This window comes from Sceloporus occidentalis, unplaced genomic scaffold (assembly GCF_023333645.1).
Source record: "Sceloporus occidentalis isolate IW3139 unplaced genomic scaffold, rSceOcc1.0.p SCAF_223, whole genome shotgun sequence".
Lineage (NCBI taxonomy): Eukaryota > Metazoa > Chordata > Lepidosauria > Squamata > Phrynosomatidae > Sceloporus > Sceloporus occidentalis.
The window spans coordinates 566,527-588,733 of NW_028317203.1; the positions used below are offsets into that span (position 1 = coordinate 566,527).

A 22,207-nucleotide genomic window follows, 5' to 3' on the forward strand; every position below is an offset into this window, starting at 1 on the left:
AAAACAGAGGAAAACTCCACTCTACATGTATTACATAGGAAAATGTATTCTTTGGTCCTCATTGAGTGGCTGATTGGTTCATGCAGCTTTTTAAGGGTGGGATGAAAAGTAATTTTAGGACAGGAAATTGAGCAGATAATGGTGAGCCTGCCACAGGCTGCCATCCATCTCAGCTTCTACGAGAAGAAGTATGAAACCAAGTGTCTCCAAAACAATTGTAGTGATGGTTAAAGCAAAACACGCACTATTGGCAGCTAAAATAAACAAACATATACTGTATGTCCAAGAAGCTGTGACAGTCTTTAAGCTGGGAAAACCATACTTGAGGTCATCCTAATCAACGTCTTTTGATAGGCCTATCAATATACTAATAGACGCAGATTATGAAAACATTTCTTGTAAAGATGTCTTTATTCCAAAATAATAATGTGTTAGACATACATCTAGAAAACAATTACACAAGACTTTGGTAGGAAATATATTCATGACCAAGTTATAAAAAAATGCACGGAAAAATAATAAAAATAGAGAGGAACTAAAGTAGACATTCCTATGAGGCACATACATCTTTGTTTCTTTTTTTTCAATACATGTTAAAGTCAGAAAGTATTTTTGAGGCTTATAAAGGTCAAATGTATGCAAAATATTTGTAAATTATATTTTCAAAAACGAAAATGAAAATATAGGGTGAAGTGATACTTGCGCTTTGTTTCAAGGATCATTAGCTATTTGATAAATCGATGTGTCTGTTTAGCATATTGTATTCAATTCTTAGAGGGACACAAATTCATTAAACTCAAGATAGTGTTGACTTACTTAATTAAGCTATTTGCAAAAAAAGAAAAATATTTGCACCTCGGATTTCCATGGTTATGTAAGAGAAAATGGAAATAATTTTAATAATAGAAATTAGCATCCAAATGCAAATGCCTTAAGTCTCTTAAAAATGGTAAAATATTCTAACGGTAGCTTAGATTTGTATAGTCCGCCATTTGATTCCCTCCAATGTTAACGGGTAACCACATGCAAGAAGAGAATGCCGGAGACATGGCTCTGCTACAGCCAGACCTGGAAATTAAATAAACCTATTTTTTAATACTTGATTGGTTCTAATACACAATTTTATAAGTATATACATTCTATTTACCATAATAAATATAACAACCAATTATAGTATTAGATTACGTTTTTAATGTTTCAATGTCTTGCTTTTGGGACGAAAATAGGGAACAACAGTAACCACACATTAATTATTGAACTTGGGTTAAAATGTGTTACAAAAACACCAAACCTTAGAACAACTTGAGAAATATTGGATGGTTTAGAGTTTTCAAAGAAGAGATTTTTTTTGGAAATCAAGGAAGGAAATGTTTCTTGCATTATGGATGGAATATTTGATTTTGGAGAAACTAAACTGAATAATGGCTGGTGAATTTGCTTAGAAAAAAAACTGTGCAGTTTGAGAGCTTTCTTACAAATTGGAGATTCTATTTTCAATGGCTGAACCACATAATACGTCCTTAATAAAACTTCCCATTTCCATAGATGGGAACACTCTGGATTTCACCAGGAGAACTCTGAGGAACTTTTCATATCTGTTGGCCATTGGCTACCACCACATTCTTAAATGGTAGACAAACGCATTCCAAAATGTAATTTGATTTATGTGTTCTTACTAGCATATCAATTAAGTGGGTCTATAGCTATACATGCTAATATATCACAGGTCTAGAAAGTGCAGTTCACAACTATGTAACAGCTGGTTTTATTTATCAAAACATTGATAAAGCAGTTGACTCGTCCCTTTGTAGTTATGTCAACTAATGAGCGAAAGCCAAAGCTCTGTTCCTTGTGAACCTTTAATAACAATAGATATGTTGGATATTTTCCAGTTAGGCCAACATGGGTTGTTGAACTATGTACATTCGTAAACCTTTTAGCGGCAAATTGCAAATGAAACTAGTAATCAGTTCAAAATGTTTAAAAAAAAGTGTTTGAAAACTAACATTTATCTCTTATGTTTTGAAGAACCAGGTTTTTGTCCAAACTTCACATTTATTATTACTTGGCGAGTATCTACATATTTTACATGGGATTTATATTCATACAAAATAGCTGGTTGTGTCACACTATGGAAACAAAATGAATGTTTACCCAACAAACACATCAGAATTTCTCCTTTTTGGCCCCGTGTCCTGTATTTGAAACTCATGTGAATATTACATAGCGTCATAATGGCAGCAATGATCAATATTCTTTTTTTGAGTCTCCTGTAGAAAGGTGTTTTTCCCCAATTTGTATTCCCAAGATATTAATTTCCATTCAGCCCAGTGGCGTTATCACCTCTAGAACAATAGACATCATTAAAAAAAGTTTTTTTTTGTGGTATCAGTAGATTGAACATATTACATCAAAGTAATTATAATGATTCAAATACACGCATGCTTATCCTATCAAAGAAAAAATAATGTCAATTTTAAATGTGAGCTAAAAGCAGATGTACAGCTGGGAATGGGAGTTGGGAAACGTCTCTGATATCCCTTTGTCTGGTCTACCAAAGTGTATTTTGGAAATAACAGGTAGAATGTTGTCCTGTATGGTCACAAAGTCCCGTGCTGGCATGCATGCATTAATAGGTCCATGATGGAACTAGGAAGGAACATCTTTCGTTCTGAGCAATATTTTCTTGCTAACGAATCACCGAATTGTAAGATGTTCTACTTATTGACCTAATCAGGTGAACCAGTATTAAGCAAGTGAATATTTAGAAAATATAGTTCTTGCACCTGCAAGAATAGTAAGCAAAGTACATTGCAAAATGAAAGCACTGTATATATATTCTATGATTAAAAAAACTCTAATAAAGATTGATTTTCCATCCATCCAAGTACATCCAGAGCTAGGTTTTTGCTAACATGGATGGACATTGCAAGCTCGTATCTCCTTCTTGTCTTTGCAGCTTGTGAATTGGGAACTTTTGAACCTTTTCTTCACGGTCATAAACCTCTCTTGGATGCCACCACCGCAATATTTGGTACATTCTGTCCATGCCGTCCATGGCTTCATTTTGCAAACTAAGATAGAAAAAAATATATATTTGTATGGTTTTATGAAAATAGAATAAAATACATGAAATCACACATCCTACTTTGTGCTAAGAACTTGATCCTGTTTTACGAGTTTGCTTCTGTAGATCTTGTATACAGCATTCACCAAGCTTGATGAGAGTTTCTGTAAATATTCCTAATTAAATTCAAAAAGGCTTGATTTTTTAGCAAAAAAATGTGTGCTCCTCTAAACCTGCAGGCTTTGTTCTCCATACAAAACCCTGAGAGTGACATTACGCGGTTTGACCACCAAGGCCGCTGCGTGATAAGTCTGTACGGTAGTGCTTACTCTGAACATGGGCTGGATTATTTGACTTTATGTCTTAACCACAACCTTTTTTGGTATTGGTATTGCTAATTGCAGCTGCTTTAGACTAATGAAGTATAACAGTACACAATGGCGTTTCCTACATGCAGAATATGTCATCTGTAATTCTCATCCTCAGATATTGTTTACCTATAGTACATTACTATAATGTTGGTCACACTCGTTTATATACAACACTAATTTGGAGTCTCACTTAACCCTCTTATAAATAATAGCAATATTTTATTTGGTGATATTTAGCCTCCAGTGTTATCGACCTGGGTACTGTTCTGCATCTTCATTTGTCCTTTCGCTCCTTCTTTTCTCACGGGCATCCTTAAGACGTCTTTTTTCTGTACCAGAGTTCTTCTGACATTTCTGGAGCCTGCATTTTTTGCGTTGCACTGTTTCTGGGCAGATGATTCCGCCGAACTGCGGTTCCATTGTGATCATCCGAGTTCGGATAATGTGTCCTTTCCCACAAGACTTATTGCATTGCGACCAATGTGACCACTCGGTCAGCTCACAGTGTATAGCTGAAAAATATCAAAGAACCATGAAGGCTGAATGCAGTCTCATTATATAAAAAATCATAACACTCCATGTTCACGTCCTTTAGGAGAGATTTATCAATTACTAAAGATTATTGAAAGATAACTTAAAAATATTTCAAATCAAAAGCACCAAAATACATGAAATTCATTCACCTATGCAATCATTATGCATATTTCAGTATAAATTATATTGAAAGTGAAGATTTTCTTTTACTTGGCATTATGTTTCATGGTAGAAGCCATCCCTAAGCAATCCTGAGTGCAAATGGATTGAAGGTATCTACTGTAGGCACTCGATTCATTGATTTGGGCAGCCCCACAGAGGTAGACAAGGTAAAGGAAAGCCAAGGTGTCTCGCATAGTCCTACACTATCGAGTGGCCTTCTGTAGTGCTTGACATCAAATCATAATAGTCAGATAAGCTGGGGTAAGAAATTACAAAAGGATAGGGCATTCTTTGAGAAGTCTTGGTTATGTGCATTAGAGGAAATATCAAAGAAGGGGACAGACGAAGCTCATTAGATGAGCAGAGGGACCAGGTAGATGTGTATTTGGAGATACACGAGGACATGTTGGTTGGGCAAATGCTATCAAGAGCTTTGTAGGATTTTAAAGGAATCGCAAAGCCTACAGGCAGCCATTGATTGACTGAAAGAGGGGAGAGGTGTTTGTAGAGCAATGGGTACGAAAGATCATTCTGGCAACAGCATTCATGATGGCTTGTAAGGGGACAAGATGGAAATGAAGGACATTAAATATTTACTACAAAATTATCAGCATGTCTGGAATGTACTATTTTACCTTCTATCTCGCAAATAAAAGCAGCACATCTAAACAGACTATTGCAATGAAAACATCATTATTTGATGTAAACAGTTGTTTTTGTCCTCTTTATTTACTATACTTACTCCATAAACTGAAATCCTGCGGTAGATAAAATCACAAACTGTATAACTGTTGCTATTATGTAAAAACTGTGTAATAATAAACAATTTGCAGTTGATCCTGTTAAATGTGCTAAAATAATATTTATTGCTAAACAGTAAGTGTAAGTACACCAGTGACAGTCGTGACTTGAATCTGTAAATTGCAAAAGTCCATTATTTAGTTAAACCTCTTTTAAAATTGTCTTCCATAATGATTTCATATGGGAAAACAAATCCTATTCTGTAGTTTCTAGACCGTTTATGTGATCGAGGCACTTGACATATGTTCCTTTTAAAATGCTATAATTTAGGTTAATGGAAACACTGATAATAGACAGACCTATTCTAGTCCATTCATCAATTAGAACCTTTCTAGTATATCTTTATCTGTATCAGGTCATCTTGTTGAGGTCATCACAATTTCATACTTTTTAATTATCCTTACTATTATTATTTTTTACTTATAAAGCATCAACAATTTATGCAACACTTCTTACGATACATACCTTCAATGCAAAGACAAAACTAGAATTGTCAGACTACGACAAACCCTGCTTGCGAGCTTACAATGAAGGATTTGAATCCATCAAGCAATTTGTTGCCTTTTTTGTAACTTGTATCAAGCTGCAGTGGAGTGGATGCGAGTGGAGTGTTAATTTATGTAAGTGGAAATTGGAGTTAGCTTCAGGGAATGGGCAATGTAACAGAAGGTGGATGGAAGATATATAAAGCTAACTTTGTCAAATTCTATTTGCCCTTACCAAGAAAGTTAAAAGCCCCGGGAAATGATTTGCTATGGAAGTTAAATAAAGCATGGCTAATGAGACATGTAAATTGTGTTATGGGTCCCTGGGGTAGAACATCTGGACATCAGAGTGGGTCAGTGCTCCAACGCAGCATGTTGAATTTTTAGTGAGCAGACCTCTATTTGTGTGTTTCAAATACATGTACCTATATATATACCGCATTGGCCCGAATATAAGCCGCACTTTCCCCCCCCACTTTAAGTCTTTAAAGTGGGGGTGCGGCCTATATTCGGGGTCTAGCGCCCGACGCCCGCGACATGCAGTCCCAGGCGCCGGGCAGGCAGCAGGGTTAGGATACAGATCCCACGCAGCGGTGCAGGGGACCTGCATCCTACTCTATGATACGCTCAGACAGCCTCCGGAGAGAGGCCACGGGAGTTAAAAGACTATCAGAGAGAATTCCCCGCACCGGTGCCGGGAACTCTGATCTCTGACAGCCGGGGAAGGTCTGCGCGATGGACGCAGACAACCCCCGCTGCTAGCCACACCTCCTTCCTGCTGCAGCGTAAGTCGTAATTTTCTCTGAAAAAAACCTTGTCTTATAATTGAGCAAATACGGTATATTAAATGAACTGTACAGACAGGATTTTGGAAGGTGGCAGATTACTTTTAGAGACTCTCTTCTTCCCACACTACGCAGGCTCTATGCACCCAACTTGTCTTTCATCCAACCTGTGTACCTTCCCTGGCTTAGAGATATATATATTTTTTAAATAGCATGTTTTAGAACTTTAACCAATTAGCTTTGTTTTTGAGTCATTTATTTAAGGATATTGCCTTCATCAGCTAAAGTGGCCCAATGAAGACGAGATGTGATTTGTGTATCAATTACTTACGGCATTCGGGAAGCATGCACTTCTCCACTTGCTTCAGCTCCTCATTGCAATCTCCGAGTTCAGCTGGCGACTTCAGCATTCTTTGCCTCGTTCTAGTGCCCTTTCCACAGGTCACGCTGCAGTCACTCCATTCAGACCATGATGACAGCACGCAGGGGATCGTATCTGCAATAAGGACAATTCACATGAATACAAACTATGGGAGTGCACAACCTAAAAGCAATCTGCCATCACATAAAAAATTAGTAGTAATAATAATAATGAAACAATGTTTGAATGGTTCCATGGACATTGTCAGGTTATGTGCCAAACATGGAGACCTTTCTAAGGTAATAAACAAACCAAAAAATATGACTGGGTAGGGTTGGCCTTTGGCCTTCTATCATTGCCTCCTCGGTTCTCGAGGTATCTTATTGGCATTGTCGGATTACTGTAGGATTGGTCAACCCCAGAGAACGGTTATCAAACTTTGTGAGGTTTTCGGTTAACGAAACAAAGAAGCCATAAATAATAATTATGGGAAATGCCACGGGTTGCGATACCACCGATATACGATTTTTCTAGACCAGCATAGTCTTCAGATCAGTTTATTCCTTTATGTCCTGGTGACATCCAGAGGGGGTGCTTAACATTTTAAACTGCACATCCATGCATCATGTTTAACTGCTTCAACATATTTTTGGAAAGAAGCGTGTGTATACCCGACCAGTAACATATAGATAATGTTAATACTTTCATCGTATGTGGAATGACAATATACTGTTATCAGAACGTCCATAAATACAGTAATAATCCATTTTTGTATATGAAATATGTTAGACAAAAGGTTGGCAATAAATCTTGTAAGACTACCGACTTGACAGTGGAAAGAAAGGCCAGGAAAGGACAGTCAATGGTCTATGAATCATTACCGCGGAATTAAAGAGCGCTTAGGACAACCCACCGAGGAAACGCATTTATCAGGCATATCCAAAGTGCATTTTACAAAGAAACAACACGAAAATACATTTACCAGAGGCTCTGCTGAAGCTCATTACAGCACAGCAGAAGTTCACAAAATGTATTTTATTTGCCTGCAGAAAAATGTGCCCTGTGACACAGATTTCTTGGAAACCTCATATTTTATCCTATTAAGAATAATCACAATATGTTACTGCAGAGATCTGTGTTTTGTTCTGTCCTGAGCCCGCAGAACCTGCTAAAAGAACACCAAATGTTTTTTTCCATTATGTCTTTGAAAGTTATAGAACATTAGGCTTTTGTCAGGGAAAACTTAGAACCTGGCTGAGTTCATTTGTGAATTACACTTTGGTATCGCTTTGATGAATGATTTACATATTCCCAGTATAATTGTACTTACGACATTCAGGCATCATGCATTTCTCCACCTCTGTGGTCTCAGCTTTACACATCGATCCATCTGCAGGAGTCATCTTTATCATTCTGTGGCGTTTCTTCATTCCCATCCCGCAAGTGGCGCTGCATTCCTCCCACTCTCCCCATTCCGTCACTATGCAGCTACTTGGCTCTTAAAGAAAGAAAATTCCAAGCTTACATCTCACTTACCAACAGAAAGTCAATGCATTATGGGTAGGAACACACTGTATTAGCTGCAGTGGCGTCGCTACAGGGGGGCAAGGGGGGGGCAATTGCCCCCCCTAGGTTAATCTTTGCCCCCCCTGTTGCCCCCCTGCTAAATTTGGATCCCGTCTTTCTTTCTTTTTTTTAATTTATTTTTAAACGCCGAGGAGAGAGAGGGTGCGGCCCGAGTAAGATAGGCAGCCAAGGCAACCGATCTTACGCGGGCCGCACCTCGAGCCCGGCTACTTACCTGTGGGAGGGTCTTCTGTACTGCAAAGAGGAAGCGGAACCTAGCAGAGTTCACGTGACATCACATGACTCTGCTCCAGTCCCGCTTCCTCTGTGCTTTACCAGAGAACGCAGAGGGAGGCCGCGCCCTCTGCTGAAGTCTGTGAGCGGCATCAAGGAGCTGCAGTGCAGGTAAGGGGGTGGGGAGGGAGTTTGAATGAGAATGTATGATTGAGGGAATGAATCTGTGAATGAAGTGTGTGATAGCATGGATGTGTAAGTGCTGGAACCTAGGCATGATGGGACTGTGATTGCTGTTAGCAATCACACTCCTATCATGCCAAGTCAGCCAGTACATGCTGAAACCTAGCTAGCTGCCCCCCTTGTCTATGGGTGCTGCCAGCAGTATGGGGTTTGCACATCACTTACAGCCATCCTGTACCAGCATGTACTGGCTGACTTGGCATGATAGGAGTGTGATTGCTAACAGCAATCACAGTCCCATCATGCCCAGGTTTCAGCATTTACTGGTTGGATGTGTAAGTGCTGGAACCTAGGCATGATGGGACTTTGATTGCTGTTAGCAATCACACTCCTATCATGCCAAGTCAGCCAGTACATGCTAAAACCTAGCTAGCTGCCCCCCTTGTGTATTGATGCTGCCAGCAGTATGGGGTCTGCACATCACTTACAGCCACCCTGCACCAGCATGTACTGGCTGACCTGGCATGATAGGAGTGTGATTGCTAACAGCAATCACAGCAAGCACAGTCCCATCATGCCTAGGTACCAGCATTTACTGGTTGCCTGGGTATGATAGGAGTGTGATTGCTGTGTGGGCAGTGTGGACGGCAGGGCCGGCTTTGGGGTGCGCAACCTGTGATCTATGAATGTAATTTAGGGGGTTTTAAATATACCTTTTAATGCCGTGTTTTTATGTGAATTCCAATTGATCTTTACCTGCAAAGCTGGGTTTTTGCGTTATTCTGTAGATCCATATCTATATATTTCCATACATTATTTATGTATACCTGCAAATACAGTGTTTGTATGTCTTATTCAGTTGATTAATACCTGCAATGCTGTTTCCATGTATTTATTTGATCTATACCTGCGATGCTACGTTTCATATATTATTATTGTATACCTGCAAATACAGGATTTGTATGTCTGATTCTGTTTATTTGATATATATCTTCAGTGCTGATATCACAGGTGAATTTCAGTTGATCTATCCATGCAAAGCTTGGTTTGTGTGTTAATGTGTTGATCTATACCTGCTATCGGCAACTGGGGCTAATATTAATATATATGGGCAGCAGGGGCAAAAACACTAAGGGGGGTATAAACGACAATGCAGTGTGAAAAATCCATCCTGATGCAGACGTCTGTGACGTGGATTGTGTCCTGCTGTTTGTGTGTTTTTGGTTATCAGTGTAGCAGAGCCTGTCCTCGGGTGTGTGTGTATAGGTGTTGGTGTGGCAGAGCCTGTCCTGGTGTGTGTTTAGTTGTCAGTGTGGCAGAGCCTGTCCTAGGGTGTGTGTTTGGGTGTCAGTGTGTCAGAGCCTGTCTGTGTGTGTGTGTGTGTTTGGATGTGGGTGTGGAAGAGCCTGCCCTGATGTGTGTGTTCAGTTGTCAGTGTGGCAGAGCCTGTCCTGGTGTGTGTGGGTGTCTGTGTGGCAGAGCCTGTCCTGGTGTGTGTGTGTGTGTTTGGATGTGGCAAAGCCTGTCCTGATGTGTGTGGGTGTCTGTGTGGCAGAGCCTGTCCTGGTGTGTGTGTGTTTTTGGATGTGGGTGTGGCAGAGCCTGTCCTGATGTGTGTGGGTGTCTGTGTGGCAGAGCCTGTCCTGGTGTGTGTGTGTGTGTGTATGTTTGGTTGTCGGTGTCGCAGAGCCTGTCCTGGTATGTGTGTGTCTGAGTGTTGGTGTGACAGAGCCTGTGTTGGTGTGTGTGTCTGAGTGTTGGTGTGACAGAGCCTGTGTTGGTGTGTGTGTCTGGGTGTCAGTGTGTCAGAGCCTGTCCTGGTGTGTGTGTGTGTTTGGATGTGGGTGTGGCAGAGCCTGTCCTGATGTGTGTGTGTGTGTGTGTTTTTGGTTGTCGGTGTGGCAGAGCCTGTCCTGGTGTGTGTGTCTGGGTGTCGGTGTGGCAGAGCCTGTCCTGGTGTGTGTGTGTCTGGGTGTTGGTGTGACAGAGCCTGTCCTGGTGTGTGTGTCTGGGTGTCGGTGTGACAGAGCCTGTGTTGGTGTGTGTGTTTGGTCATCTGTTCCTGGCACTTAACTTACAGTAGGAATTATTTAATTTATATTTATCCAGAGATAAAATGCCCTCCTGAAGTTGTAGTGACTTCAGGGGACAAAACGTTCAAGGCCCTGAAATCATTTAGTGGAAAAGTTATTTATTGTGTTATAATATTTATTTCAAGGATTAGTTGCACTCAATTGTGGCTTCAGGCTTCCCATGTTGAATGATCAAGTATTATTTTAGCCCAATAACAAAAGTATAATTCCATAGCACATTATTTTTGGAAATTATGAATGCCCCCCCAGTTTGAATGTGATATCTTGTGTGCCCCCCCTATATATTGTTTCTAGAGTCGCCACTGATTAGCTGGGAAGGAGATACGCTTGGAAAGAGATACTCTTTGATCTCCTTCTTGATGTGGCTTTCACGTTACCTGCAGTTCTCAAATAAATATACTGTATGATTTTTATAACTTAATTCATTGAAATTGTTAATTACTTTAATACAAATCAATGTGTGATAAGCTATGATTGGAGACTGCAATACATGGCATTTCTACTTCCGAGATCCTCAAGAAGCCAATAGGTTTAATGGTCACAGGTTTAATGGTCACAGGCCCACAGAATATTTGCCCTGTGTGCCCGATGGCCAGTCCAGGCCTGCATCAAGCTGTCAAATCCTAACCTTAAAGTCAATCAATAATGGATTCTATGAGGCTGTTCCTGCTGCACATATACACCTACCGCACTCCTCGTTAACAATACATTTCTCTGTTTCTTCTGTTGGGACTTTACACATGGAGCCATCTTCAGGAAACTGCTTCACATATCTCTCCCTTGATCTCATTCCCATCCCACAGGACAGGCTACACGGAGACCAGGTAATCCACTCTGACATCATGCAAGTCGATGCTTCTGAAACAAATTGCAGCTATGTATATTACACAATGACACGTTATACATTGGAACACAAATATCACTGAAATTTATACTAAGAAGCCATGAAACACATTTTATGATCTACATTCTGTTGACTGATATGAAAACATTTGTGTAGCTGTGATGAGGCTTTTCTATTGTATATAACTCCCCACATTACATATTACATAGCATACATGAATGCATATATCTTACAGCCTTAAGTAGAATTTCAAAAGTGAACTGTGGATTTTAAAGTAAGGCCATTTACCATCATCACTACAGCCGGGCCCCATGCACGGCTCAAAGTCTTGGGTGTCAGGGCAAGGAACACTGAGATCAAGTTGAGCCTTCAGCATGCGCTGCCTCATCCTCTTGCCTTTGTCACATGTTGCTGAACTACAGGCAGACCAAGGAGACCAGTTGGAGTAGATACATGTTTCTGGGGTGTCATCTAAAAGACAATAAGTAGCAAAGTAGTATGAATCGTGCTGGAACATAACATACAGTATGTTACAAACAACCACCCCAATGATAAACACGATCTATAACAGTACTGAATAATAGATTATCAATTACAAAGATTATTGTTCTCCAAAGACACTCTACAGACTTCAATGTTGTGGGTCGATGGAAATTCACTGAATTAGTGCTTTTAACGAAACGTTTATGACATTTTTAGATTTAGCTAAATGTCGTAAACACAGCTAAGCCATTGCCCAATGCACCCCTTTGTATAGATGTCCCTAGGATAAAAAGCCATGTGGTTGAAAGACAAAATTCCATCTTTAGCCTATGTGGTTCTGCCCGTGCCATACCTGTACATTTAATACACATGTTCTAGGGCGTCATGTGTAGGGTATCTGCAGTATTGAAGAGGGACACATCTAATAGCTGTCATTATTGAACACGATAAAGAAAGAGCACACTGAAGCAACCAGTAATCAAATTTTACATCATAGTTATTGGAGGGAATTTTCTTTGGGCACAGATGTATGAAATCTCCACGTCTAACCTGCACAATGCTGTTTCATAAATCACTTGAAAATCCACAATAAAATGGAAAATCCATCAAATTCCATTTTTGCCTCTCTGTGCTCTGTTGAGTTTGATAAATGATTGCTTTAATCACAAATCTTGCAGATCTTCAGAGGACCACTTGAGGGTACTGGTGACAAATAAATAACTCATTTTTTACCTTCTTTTTTTTTCTCGAGATGGCAGCAAAAATGACTGATTGCAAGAAAAACTGTCGGTGTGATTTTCAGACAAACGCGGCATTCATTTTGCATGATCCTGATCAGTTATTGTCATCTGCTCCGCATAATATGCTTGCTAGCAGTCTTTTATTTTAACCATAAATCTTTTAAGTGGATTCCCCACCTCTTCAGAACTCAAATGGTTAACTACATTAAAAAAACTATTAATTGTCCAATTTATTTTGAAACGAGGTCTTAATCATGTGTATAAGTTTCCATATGCCACTGGTAGATAAACAGTAATCTGAGGACGCTGGTCCCCTCATTGTACCCGAGATTTTCCTATCCAGAAACAATATAAAATATAAAATATATATAAAACAATATAAAATGTGTATAAAGAGAATACATGCGCACAGAGGTGGATACTCAGGATATATTTACTTTCCTTTCACTCCTAAGCATGCTGGTGTCTCCCATGCTTTAAAATAAAAGGTCTAACAAAATCCTAATAACTTTATCCCTAACAGGCTTTCTGCTATTCCTTTCCAGTACAGCTGGAGGATGGGACTGCTAAACATATGCAATCTACAACATATGTAGAACTGTGGTTAGATATTGTTTGAGAATTTTAATTTAATTGAAAACACAAATATACTCCAAGAAGGTCCTTCATTGGGTTTATATATGTTCTGAGACTATAAACACTGAGGGTAAGTAGCAGAGTATCGTGTAACTAGGTATGCATGGGAGCTTAGACATGCTGGCATCTAGGTGATCAGACATGGACTACTTCCCCATCATGGTAGACAAGTATCTCTATGTGGAAGGTAACGACTCTTAATGCAAGCTCCAATAAAACTGTCTATTTTTACCATAATCTCTAGTTTCCCATGTACCTAACAAATTGCATATATCCTACCTCTTACAAGTAATTTTATTTATATGTCATAGTTATATTTTTCTATTGAATAGACGAGGGAGGAATTCAGTTCTCCTAATTGTTGGAAGCATATAATAATATAATATATAATATATAATAATATATAGTTTTCTCAGATTACTGCCGAAGACACTCTATGCTATAGATAGGTTTGTGTGAGAATTCATCCACATCTCCTTCATTCACATGGAGTGCCTCATTTGGTCACAGGGCCTGATCACCGATTGTGCAGCCTGGATATCTCAATCATAACATTTATTTAGACCGATAATGTACTTCGCGAACTATTAGTGAATGAATAGCCCAACATAATTTTACCTTCTTCCTTTTCTTCTGTAACAAGGTCTGCTACAATGTCATCTACATTATCGGGTACAATGTTACACTGTTCTCCCTGCAAGAAATAAAATATTCATCATGGAATTAATATATTTCACCGTCAGAGAGAAATATTCAATTTTTGAACAGTTGGTTACCAATTTGTCCTAAACGTATCAAAAGAGTGCTACGGATTAGCATTCCTTGGGGTGTTTTTCCTTAATCAGTGTTATTTTATCCAATAAGAGTGACAAATGTTTCATGCTGATATTCAATGAAGAAAGAAGATACTTTATAAAGTTTGTTGAGTCAACCCAATAGTATAACACAGCTGGGGACTGAAAATTAACGGGATAATGAACCTAGTAACGTTTTATGTTCGTGTTTTATAATAAAGACAGAGAACCATAGCTGGCGCTGGCTACCTGGGAAGATTCACTTTTGGTCCAGAGGCTCTGGGTAAGGACACAATAGGATTTCTTTTGATACAATATTTATAGTTAAAGTCCATCCTTTAGAATTAAAAACATACTAAAATAATCCAAGAAAAAATTAAAAGAAGCATAGTCCACAGGGATCTCTCTCATACCCAAACTGTATCCTTTATGCAATCATGGTGACATCACTTAGGGTTGATAGATGTCATTATTTTCAATTTTATAATATTTTTATGTTCTCTAGACAGGCTTGGTTCTTAGATCTCAAATATCAGAGAGCTCCAGGAAAGCCTTGTGTAGACACCATTTCATGTATGTTCTGAACTGTCAAATGTTGGATTTGGTAAGGCGTTATATCCACATTAATAATAAGAATTTTTTAAAGAATGAAAAATATACTTTACCTTTCGAGCAATCCTTTCAATAGCAACTCTAGCTACGGGTATAATTGGTCCTCCTTCTGGGTCGTAGAAAGGACTTTGAGGGTGATCCAAACTTGTGAGGGGTCTGATCTTATCTTGCGGGATTGTAGGCTTGTTGGGTGACTGAGGAAGAAAAGTTAAGACAGTTTACAATAAATATAATATTAAGTGTTGTTATTACTATTTGTTCCACAGTACCCTAAAAATCGACTCATGACAAGCTGGTGGAGCACTTTACTGCAGTAGTTATTTATGGTAAAACACTTTTAAAAATATAAATGCAAGCATGAATCTATGGATGTAGCTTTAACACATTAGTATGGAATAACCAATCTGTATTAAATTGGTATCCAGTGTCGGATATACTGATATATTAGCCCGGATTCATTAATTGTGAACAAAATGTATAAAAATGTTATCTCATTTTCTACTCATTTATTGCATTGAAGGACTGCTATTGATGAAATACATTTAATGCCGACATTGAATCCAGCCAATTGTGTCTTTTCTATAATTCCTATAATATATAATAACATATTTGTTATTCATCATGTTCTAAAAGCTATAACCAATACAGTATTATTAGATTATATACCTGCAACTAGATAACGAGATAGATATTCTGCCTCTAATTAAGGATTTATGGCAGTCACTAAAGCTTCTCTCTAGTTAGGACAGAAGCCTTGAGCAGTTTTCAGGATTTCAAATGGGGAAAAGTGACTGTCAATAGCTAGTGATTTTTACCCCCCATTTTGGATATTTAAAGTAAGCCCCCTGAGCACAGCTTTTACCCGATGGGATCTGGGACCAAGTGTGGCACCCAGCGTAGACACAATGTAATGGATGGGGCTGAATAATAACAATAATTATTTATAATTATGTTTTATTTATATAGCGCCAACAATTTATGTAGCGCTTACAATACATACATTCAGTGGGTATGACAAAACAATACATACACTCAGTGGGTATGACAAAACAATACATACACTCAGTGGGTATGACAAAACTGTGAGGGGACAAAAATGGATGAAGAGCTAAGGTGGCCCTGCATATCAAGTAGTAACATCCATAATATTTAACAATGTAATAGACAAAGCATCATCCATTCTTACAAGGGAAACTTGTTGGGTTGGTTGTTGAAATGTTGTATGGTAACTCCCAGGGCCGGCCCAAGGCAAAATGCCGCCTGGGGCGAATTTTAAAATGCCGCCCCCCCCCCTTATCTACCCTTCCTCCCCCCCCCCCCTTGTACTTACCTTTCAGCAGTTCTGCGGCGAGTCTCCCTGTTCGGTCTTGGTGCCGGCTTGTAATGCTCAGCGCCGGAAATCTTTCGGCACTCAGCATTACAAGCCGGCACCGAGACCGAACAGGAAGACTCGCCGTAGAGGAGAGAGAGAGGGGGCCCCTCTCTCTTTCCCTTTAAAAAAAAAAAAAAAAAGGGCTTGGGGCGGCAAAGTGCCGCCCCTTCAAAAGTGCCGCCTGGAGCGGTTGCCCCACTCGGCTCCATTGTCGGGCCGGCCCTGGTAACTCCCAATTTAGTAAACCCTTTGGCTTTGATCAATGAATGTACGCTTTCTACCACTCTCATTGAACGCATCCTTATGGTATTACATGATAATTAGGGATAGATCTATATGTATATAGCTGCTACTATGAATAAAAAATTGGTGGTTTACAAGCAGCCTTGGAATGCCCATAAGGCAAACAGAGCCAATGCCCGGTGGGAGGGTGTTTGATGGCACAAGTCACTTACTTTCACTGCCTTTTTCCTGGAAGATACAGTTCTTTGGGCTGCGACTGTGGGCTGGATGCATATGGCTGTACGATACATATGAGTGTAAATTGCTTAACATTGCTTAACTATGCATATCCAGCCAGGAGCCACATGTATGTAATTTATTGGCCACTGGCCTCCATTTTTTCCATTCTCAATCTGGCCCTGAATAGGAGGGATTAACCCTAAACATGTTTACTCAAGGGAAAATGTAATATTCTACCTGCGGCCCTTAGGTGGCAGTAGTAATACACCTGAAAATATAGCCAATTCCACCAATTTGTAGAAAGCTAACTTGATACTATGTACCAAGCTATACAATCCTACCATCCAGCCAGAGCGACTTCAGAGCAAATCAAACTAACATTAGCATGTTTTAACATGCAAATTTGTACTTTTAAAGAAATATTTTTAATAAAATATTTTGAACTCCCTTATTTTAAATACTAACGTAAACCTACTCTTTTCCCCTGAAGTCTGTAGCAGTTATAGCCATGTACCCATTCTTGGTACATTGATTATAAGCTATACAGTTGGTCCCCTTTGCTAGAATCATGAAACTTAATTTCAGGCAAAGTGTTTCTAAATAAATTATGGCGTTTAAAATTGATACTGTGCATTGATTTTAATTCGTAATATTTGCTTTTTTACACAGAACAGAAAATCAGTTGTATATTTTCACTGCAGGCAGGGTCTTGTGCTCTGGTCACGTTCCATTAGGATAAAATAAACCATAACCTTGCAAGAAAATCTTATTTTCTAGACAAAACATTTTACGCTGTATATTGCCCCACTGACAAAATCATTACACATACATTACCCTTCTTCTATGGGTAAGTGTTGGCTTTATTGTGCAGGTGAACTTAGGGCAAAATGACATAGCTTTCAATGATGTCCTCTCCCCTGCATCAGGGAGAGATATCATGGGAATTCCCACCAGGTTATGTCCGCCAATATACGGACGAAGATAGAAGAGAGAGAAGGAAGAAGAGAGTGCAAGAGAGTGAACAAGCGTGCCAAATTAAAATGCCCCAAATTTTTGGCCAAACCAAATGAACAGGAAACGTAATTCGTTGCTGGGAAACGAATGGGTCAAAAATTAACCAAAATGTTTGTCCGAATCTTTTTTGGCCCGTTTGCACATGTCTAGAAATTATCACTGTGACTCCAAACTCAGTTCCCATACATATAATATATGATCTGCAAAAATTAGCAAATTAATAGCATACATTACAAAGGTCATTTAACCTAGATCTTAATTGGTGTTAAGGACGGTATGCCTGACTAAACCCCTGTCATGCGTTATAGACTGCAGCCACTAAAAAGCTACATTGAAATCAATAAAACACCACTTCTACAGAGTGATTTAATGGGATGTGCAGAGTATATGGATACAATTTTACAAGTAAAATTCAGACCATAGAAATAACTTAGTAAACTAATTCATATGAAACCGGCATCAGCGAAGCAAAAACTGTTTGCTTCCCTGATGCCTGGAAAAAATACAGCCATTACTGGTCAGGCTGGTCTGGCCAAGTTCTTCAAACAGTACCAGTTCGACATGGATTAGCCTGCTCATAGAAGCAGGAATCAGTGGGGTCATGTAACAAATGGGATTAGAGTGTGTTAGAATGAGTGTGTGTTAATTATGGGTTGGGGAGGCAGGTGCAGAGGGGGCACATGGCTTTACTTCTATCCTAGGCCAGACAATGTCCGCCCTTCCCTATACAATAGATCGACAAAAATCAAGAACAGCATTATCTTCGAGGTGAGGGTTTTCTACAAAAGGGTAAAGCTGGTGCTAATCTGTTAAAGTGACTTGGAACCTGGACACCACTGTATATATTGCAATATATACTGTATCTATACATGAATAGCTGACTGTGCAGTTTGATTCTCTCATCCATGCTTAGATTCTACTTTCATAGCTAATTAGCTTGGCTGGTGTTTAATGTCCCATGATTTATCTAACGATTAATTGATGTCAATATGATATAACTTAATGATGTTAAAAGGAGAAAATGATGGGGGATGAATGGGGAGGTGAGAGTAAAGAATTAAGAAAATTAAATCATTAAATATTTGTTGTGGTTCTGATTGATTTGGGTTCAATATACATTAATAGTAAACAAAAACATTTCTATGCACCATGCAAGTTATGTAGGAATATTTAGTAGGAAACCTGCACACCTTATTAAAATGGGTAAAAAATGTGCTTCTTTGTTCCCTGTCCAAACCCTGACAGCCAATATGTTTGGATAAGATTAAAATGCTTATTTAAACTATAATGTCTTCAGATGTTTTTTTAATGTACAGATAGGCTGGTAACGTATTGCAGAAGACCCGTTTTATTCTGAAGCTCCATCATCATAAAAGTGCTGTTCCACATAGATAAAACATTGAGTTCTCCATCATATTAAAGGGACCGTCTACAGCTCGAAGCAGCTTCACCAACGATGAATGCATATTACGGTATTGAGTAAATACTTTAATAGGCATTTTTTTTTAACTTGAAAAAAGAAAACCCTTATCTTGTTAAAACACTGCAGCTACTTCCCCCTTGGCTTGGGCTGCTAGAAGGGTTATCATGGGGGGTCCCTCACATGAGCCATTACTGGAGTTGGTAGTAAGGTTCCACATTTGGGCATTGCTGAGCAAGAAATCCGTTCTATCGAATGGATCTTCCATCAACACAAACAGCTTGGAGTGAGGAAACAGAGCAAATGCACAGAGATGATTCTGATGGATCCTTCTATGCTTTTAGATAACAAAAAAGGTAAAATACAAGGTCAGACTCATCTGTCATATATATTAAAGTACATAAGGTCTGGAGCAAAAAATGAGAATGTTTGACATCATTAAGAGGTTTCGAACATTGCTTACGATTGGGTGTTTTATCCCTAATGCGGCATGTAGTTAAAAAAGTGTTACATTTAGCAGACTAGGTGAAATCCACTTGGGGTACCCTTCACTGTGAACCATTGCTTGTTGAGATTCTGTTTCCTTTCTTGTCTTTTTAAATGAGTTCTTTTTAATGGTTCATGCACTCCCAGAACAGAAATGATATCCACTGAATGATTCTACAATATGTACAAATAAATCTGTTATTAACCTGTCAGGATGATAGCTGTAACATAGAAAATGAAATGAATAAAGCTTCTTCTCCAGCCTCCAAGCAAGCTTTTTCCACCATTCACAGCTTGATCTGCGGAAGATGTTATTAAAGTATCCAGATTCCTACTGTATCATTCTGAACTATAACAGCTATTCTATTTATTTGTATTATATATGTTTGATGCAGAGGTAGGCAAAGTGTTCTGTGGCAAGGCTTGTGGAAGTTATTGTTTTTTATGAGGCATTTAGTAAAATGTCCTTCAAGAATGTCGCTGCCATTGGGGCCACCAACAAAATAAATGACAATGAACAAGAAACCTTTGAATTTTAATTTGTCAATTTTTACTCAATTTGCCATTTCTCTCCTTAATCACTTGTAATCTGGCCTAGATTATTTTCTGGGATGTTATCCAACAGTCAATTTAACGCTTGTTACATAAAATATAACAAGTGGGAATTTAAAGATACTGCTGCTGCTCGGGGTAAATCTTGTTGAAGGGTGAGTCCAGAAGATGACAACAGAAAAAAACTCTGAATGTGATTCGAACCAAGGAAATTCATTGTCGGAAACAAATATGCCTACGTGCCCAAATTGAACTCACTCGCAAAAAGTTAGCACAAGTCTTCTCGGAACCATACTTTACTTCATTGTCTTGTAAGGTCACTTCCTTTTATTTTGGAAACACTGTGGCTATTGACCAGCTTTTAATACAGCTCTGTCATATAAAGGGGAAAAAAATCACTAACTTTTTGTAACCCCTTTTGTCAAATATATTTTTTACTGCTTTTTAATACCTATACAGTGCCATGTGTTCATCATAGTGACTGTAGAATTTTTGAGGATTCCTCTTTTCACATTTCTTGCGGATATCATTCTGGAGATGCAGAATACACAGTGAATGCCTTTTAAAAAAAGGCATAAATATTGGGGATTCCGTCACACTATATGGCCATATATTGCTTAGTCCGCCACTGCTTTATTTCAGTCTCTTGCAGGGATGCAGAAAGTAGAGGCACTTCTCAGTCCTCATCCTATCTGGGGCCAGACTGGACATGTCTTTGGCAGTCGTGGCACTTTAAAGTCAGTGGCCACCAAACGATCGAGTTGCCAGGTTTTTATACTCATGCAGTGTGTGGCTGTGCATATCCAGCTGCCAGCAGCACACTGCAAGAACTGATCTGTCACTGGAACAGAAGTATCAACAATTATTTGGCCTTATAGGCAACTGGTCCACTGGGCATTTGCCCGATGGTGTGCCTGACCCTGCCTATATGCACAGCTAGTCCCCCCTCTAACGCAGCCACATCTTCAGGATAGCGGGAGCTCCGGGCAGCCAACCCTGAGATGTTGAGAAGTATTATTTTAGACCATGAGAATTTCACAGGCTACAGAGATATAAATTGTAAAACTGTGAGTTCCCATTAACAAAAACAAAAAGTACAGTTGAGTTTAAATCAATAGTACTTTGAAATTCAAAGCAACTACAAGAGTTTCTGGACAAGTAAAAAATGAAAGGTATATAGATTACTTTCTCTTTGTTCATGGGAATGATAAAACAATACAATTTTAAATGTTAGAAAATGTATTGCTATAATAAAGTTCATTTCAGAAACTTGGTTCTCTGAGCTAGGGGAACAGTTTAAACCGTCATACAAAGATCTATGCAAAGGAAGCTGCACATTTCCATATCCATACCAGTACCAAAACAGATGGGATTTCCCTAAGTAAATACCAATAAGCGTAGGAACTGCAACAGGTTTGGTGGGGTGTGTGGTTAGAGGACGGGCCGGGGCAGGACCATCCAGACACCTTACCTATCCAGCCACCTCATGGTTGAGTGGTAATGGCAGATTCTCTCACCCTTCTAACATGCCCGTGAATCCTACTGCCTGCAAAAGTAGGACAGTAGGGCAGCTCAGGAGGACAGTCACTGGAAATAAGGACTTTCTTCTTAAAATAAGACACTTGGGAGGTATGCATAGATTATAGTTATATATAACTTGATGAGGAATATCTCACCCCCCAAAACATCTCCCTTTAGATGATTAAGAGCCCCAAGCAGCTATTCAGTTTTCTTATAAAATAGTACCCCCTAGCCAGCTGTATCCTGCTGCTCAGACGCACAATATAGAAAGAGCCAAACCTACAAAAATACGTTCTACAGCTCTGTTTTTTTTAGACTTCTTTGTTTTACATTTGGTGTAAAATGCATTGATGGTGTATTTCCATAGGAGGAGGTAAATAAAAGAAAGCAGTCTACCAAAGGTTAACTAAGACTGAAGGCAGAGCTTTGAGCAGAAAGACAAAGTTCATCCATCCCTTAAGTCATCTCAGGTTTCCTTCTGCTAACAGGAGGTATCTGTTAATGATATTGAAGGCATTGTAATTAAGTAGCTCCCAAAGTCACCCTTCAGGCCATGCCAACTGCGAATGGATCATTATCACAGATGGGTCTGTCAGATTGATTGAGAGTCAAATGGCCATCTTCTGTGG

At 39.1% G+C, this 22,207-nt stretch overlaps 1 protein-coding gene across 1 annotated transcript in view; it reads right to left on the reverse strand.

Annotated features, from left to right (window-relative positions):
• Positions 1-2,910: 2,910 nt before the first annotated feature.
• LOC149276954 (spondin-1) overlaps positions 2,911-22,207 on the reverse strand; it is a 112,716-nt gene continuing 93,419 nt past the window's right edge. Inside the window, exons 9-16 of the mRNA XM_089503228.1 lie at positions 14,805-14,945; positions 13,964-14,039; positions 11,775-11,957; positions 11,330-11,500; positions 7,897-8,064; positions 6,537-6,701; positions 3,693-3,950; positions 2,911-3,074 (exon numbers count right to left, since the gene is read on the reverse strand). Of these exons, the coding sequence (XP_089359354.1) occupies positions 2,911-3,074; positions 3,693-3,950; positions 6,537-6,701; positions 7,897-8,064; positions 11,330-11,500; positions 11,775-11,957; positions 13,964-14,039; positions 14,805-14,945 (1,326 nt within the window). The remainder of the gene's footprint in view (positions 3,075-3,692; positions 3,951-6,536; positions 6,702-7,896; positions 8,065-11,329; positions 11,501-11,774; positions 11,958-13,963; positions 14,040-14,804; positions 14,946-22,207) is intronic.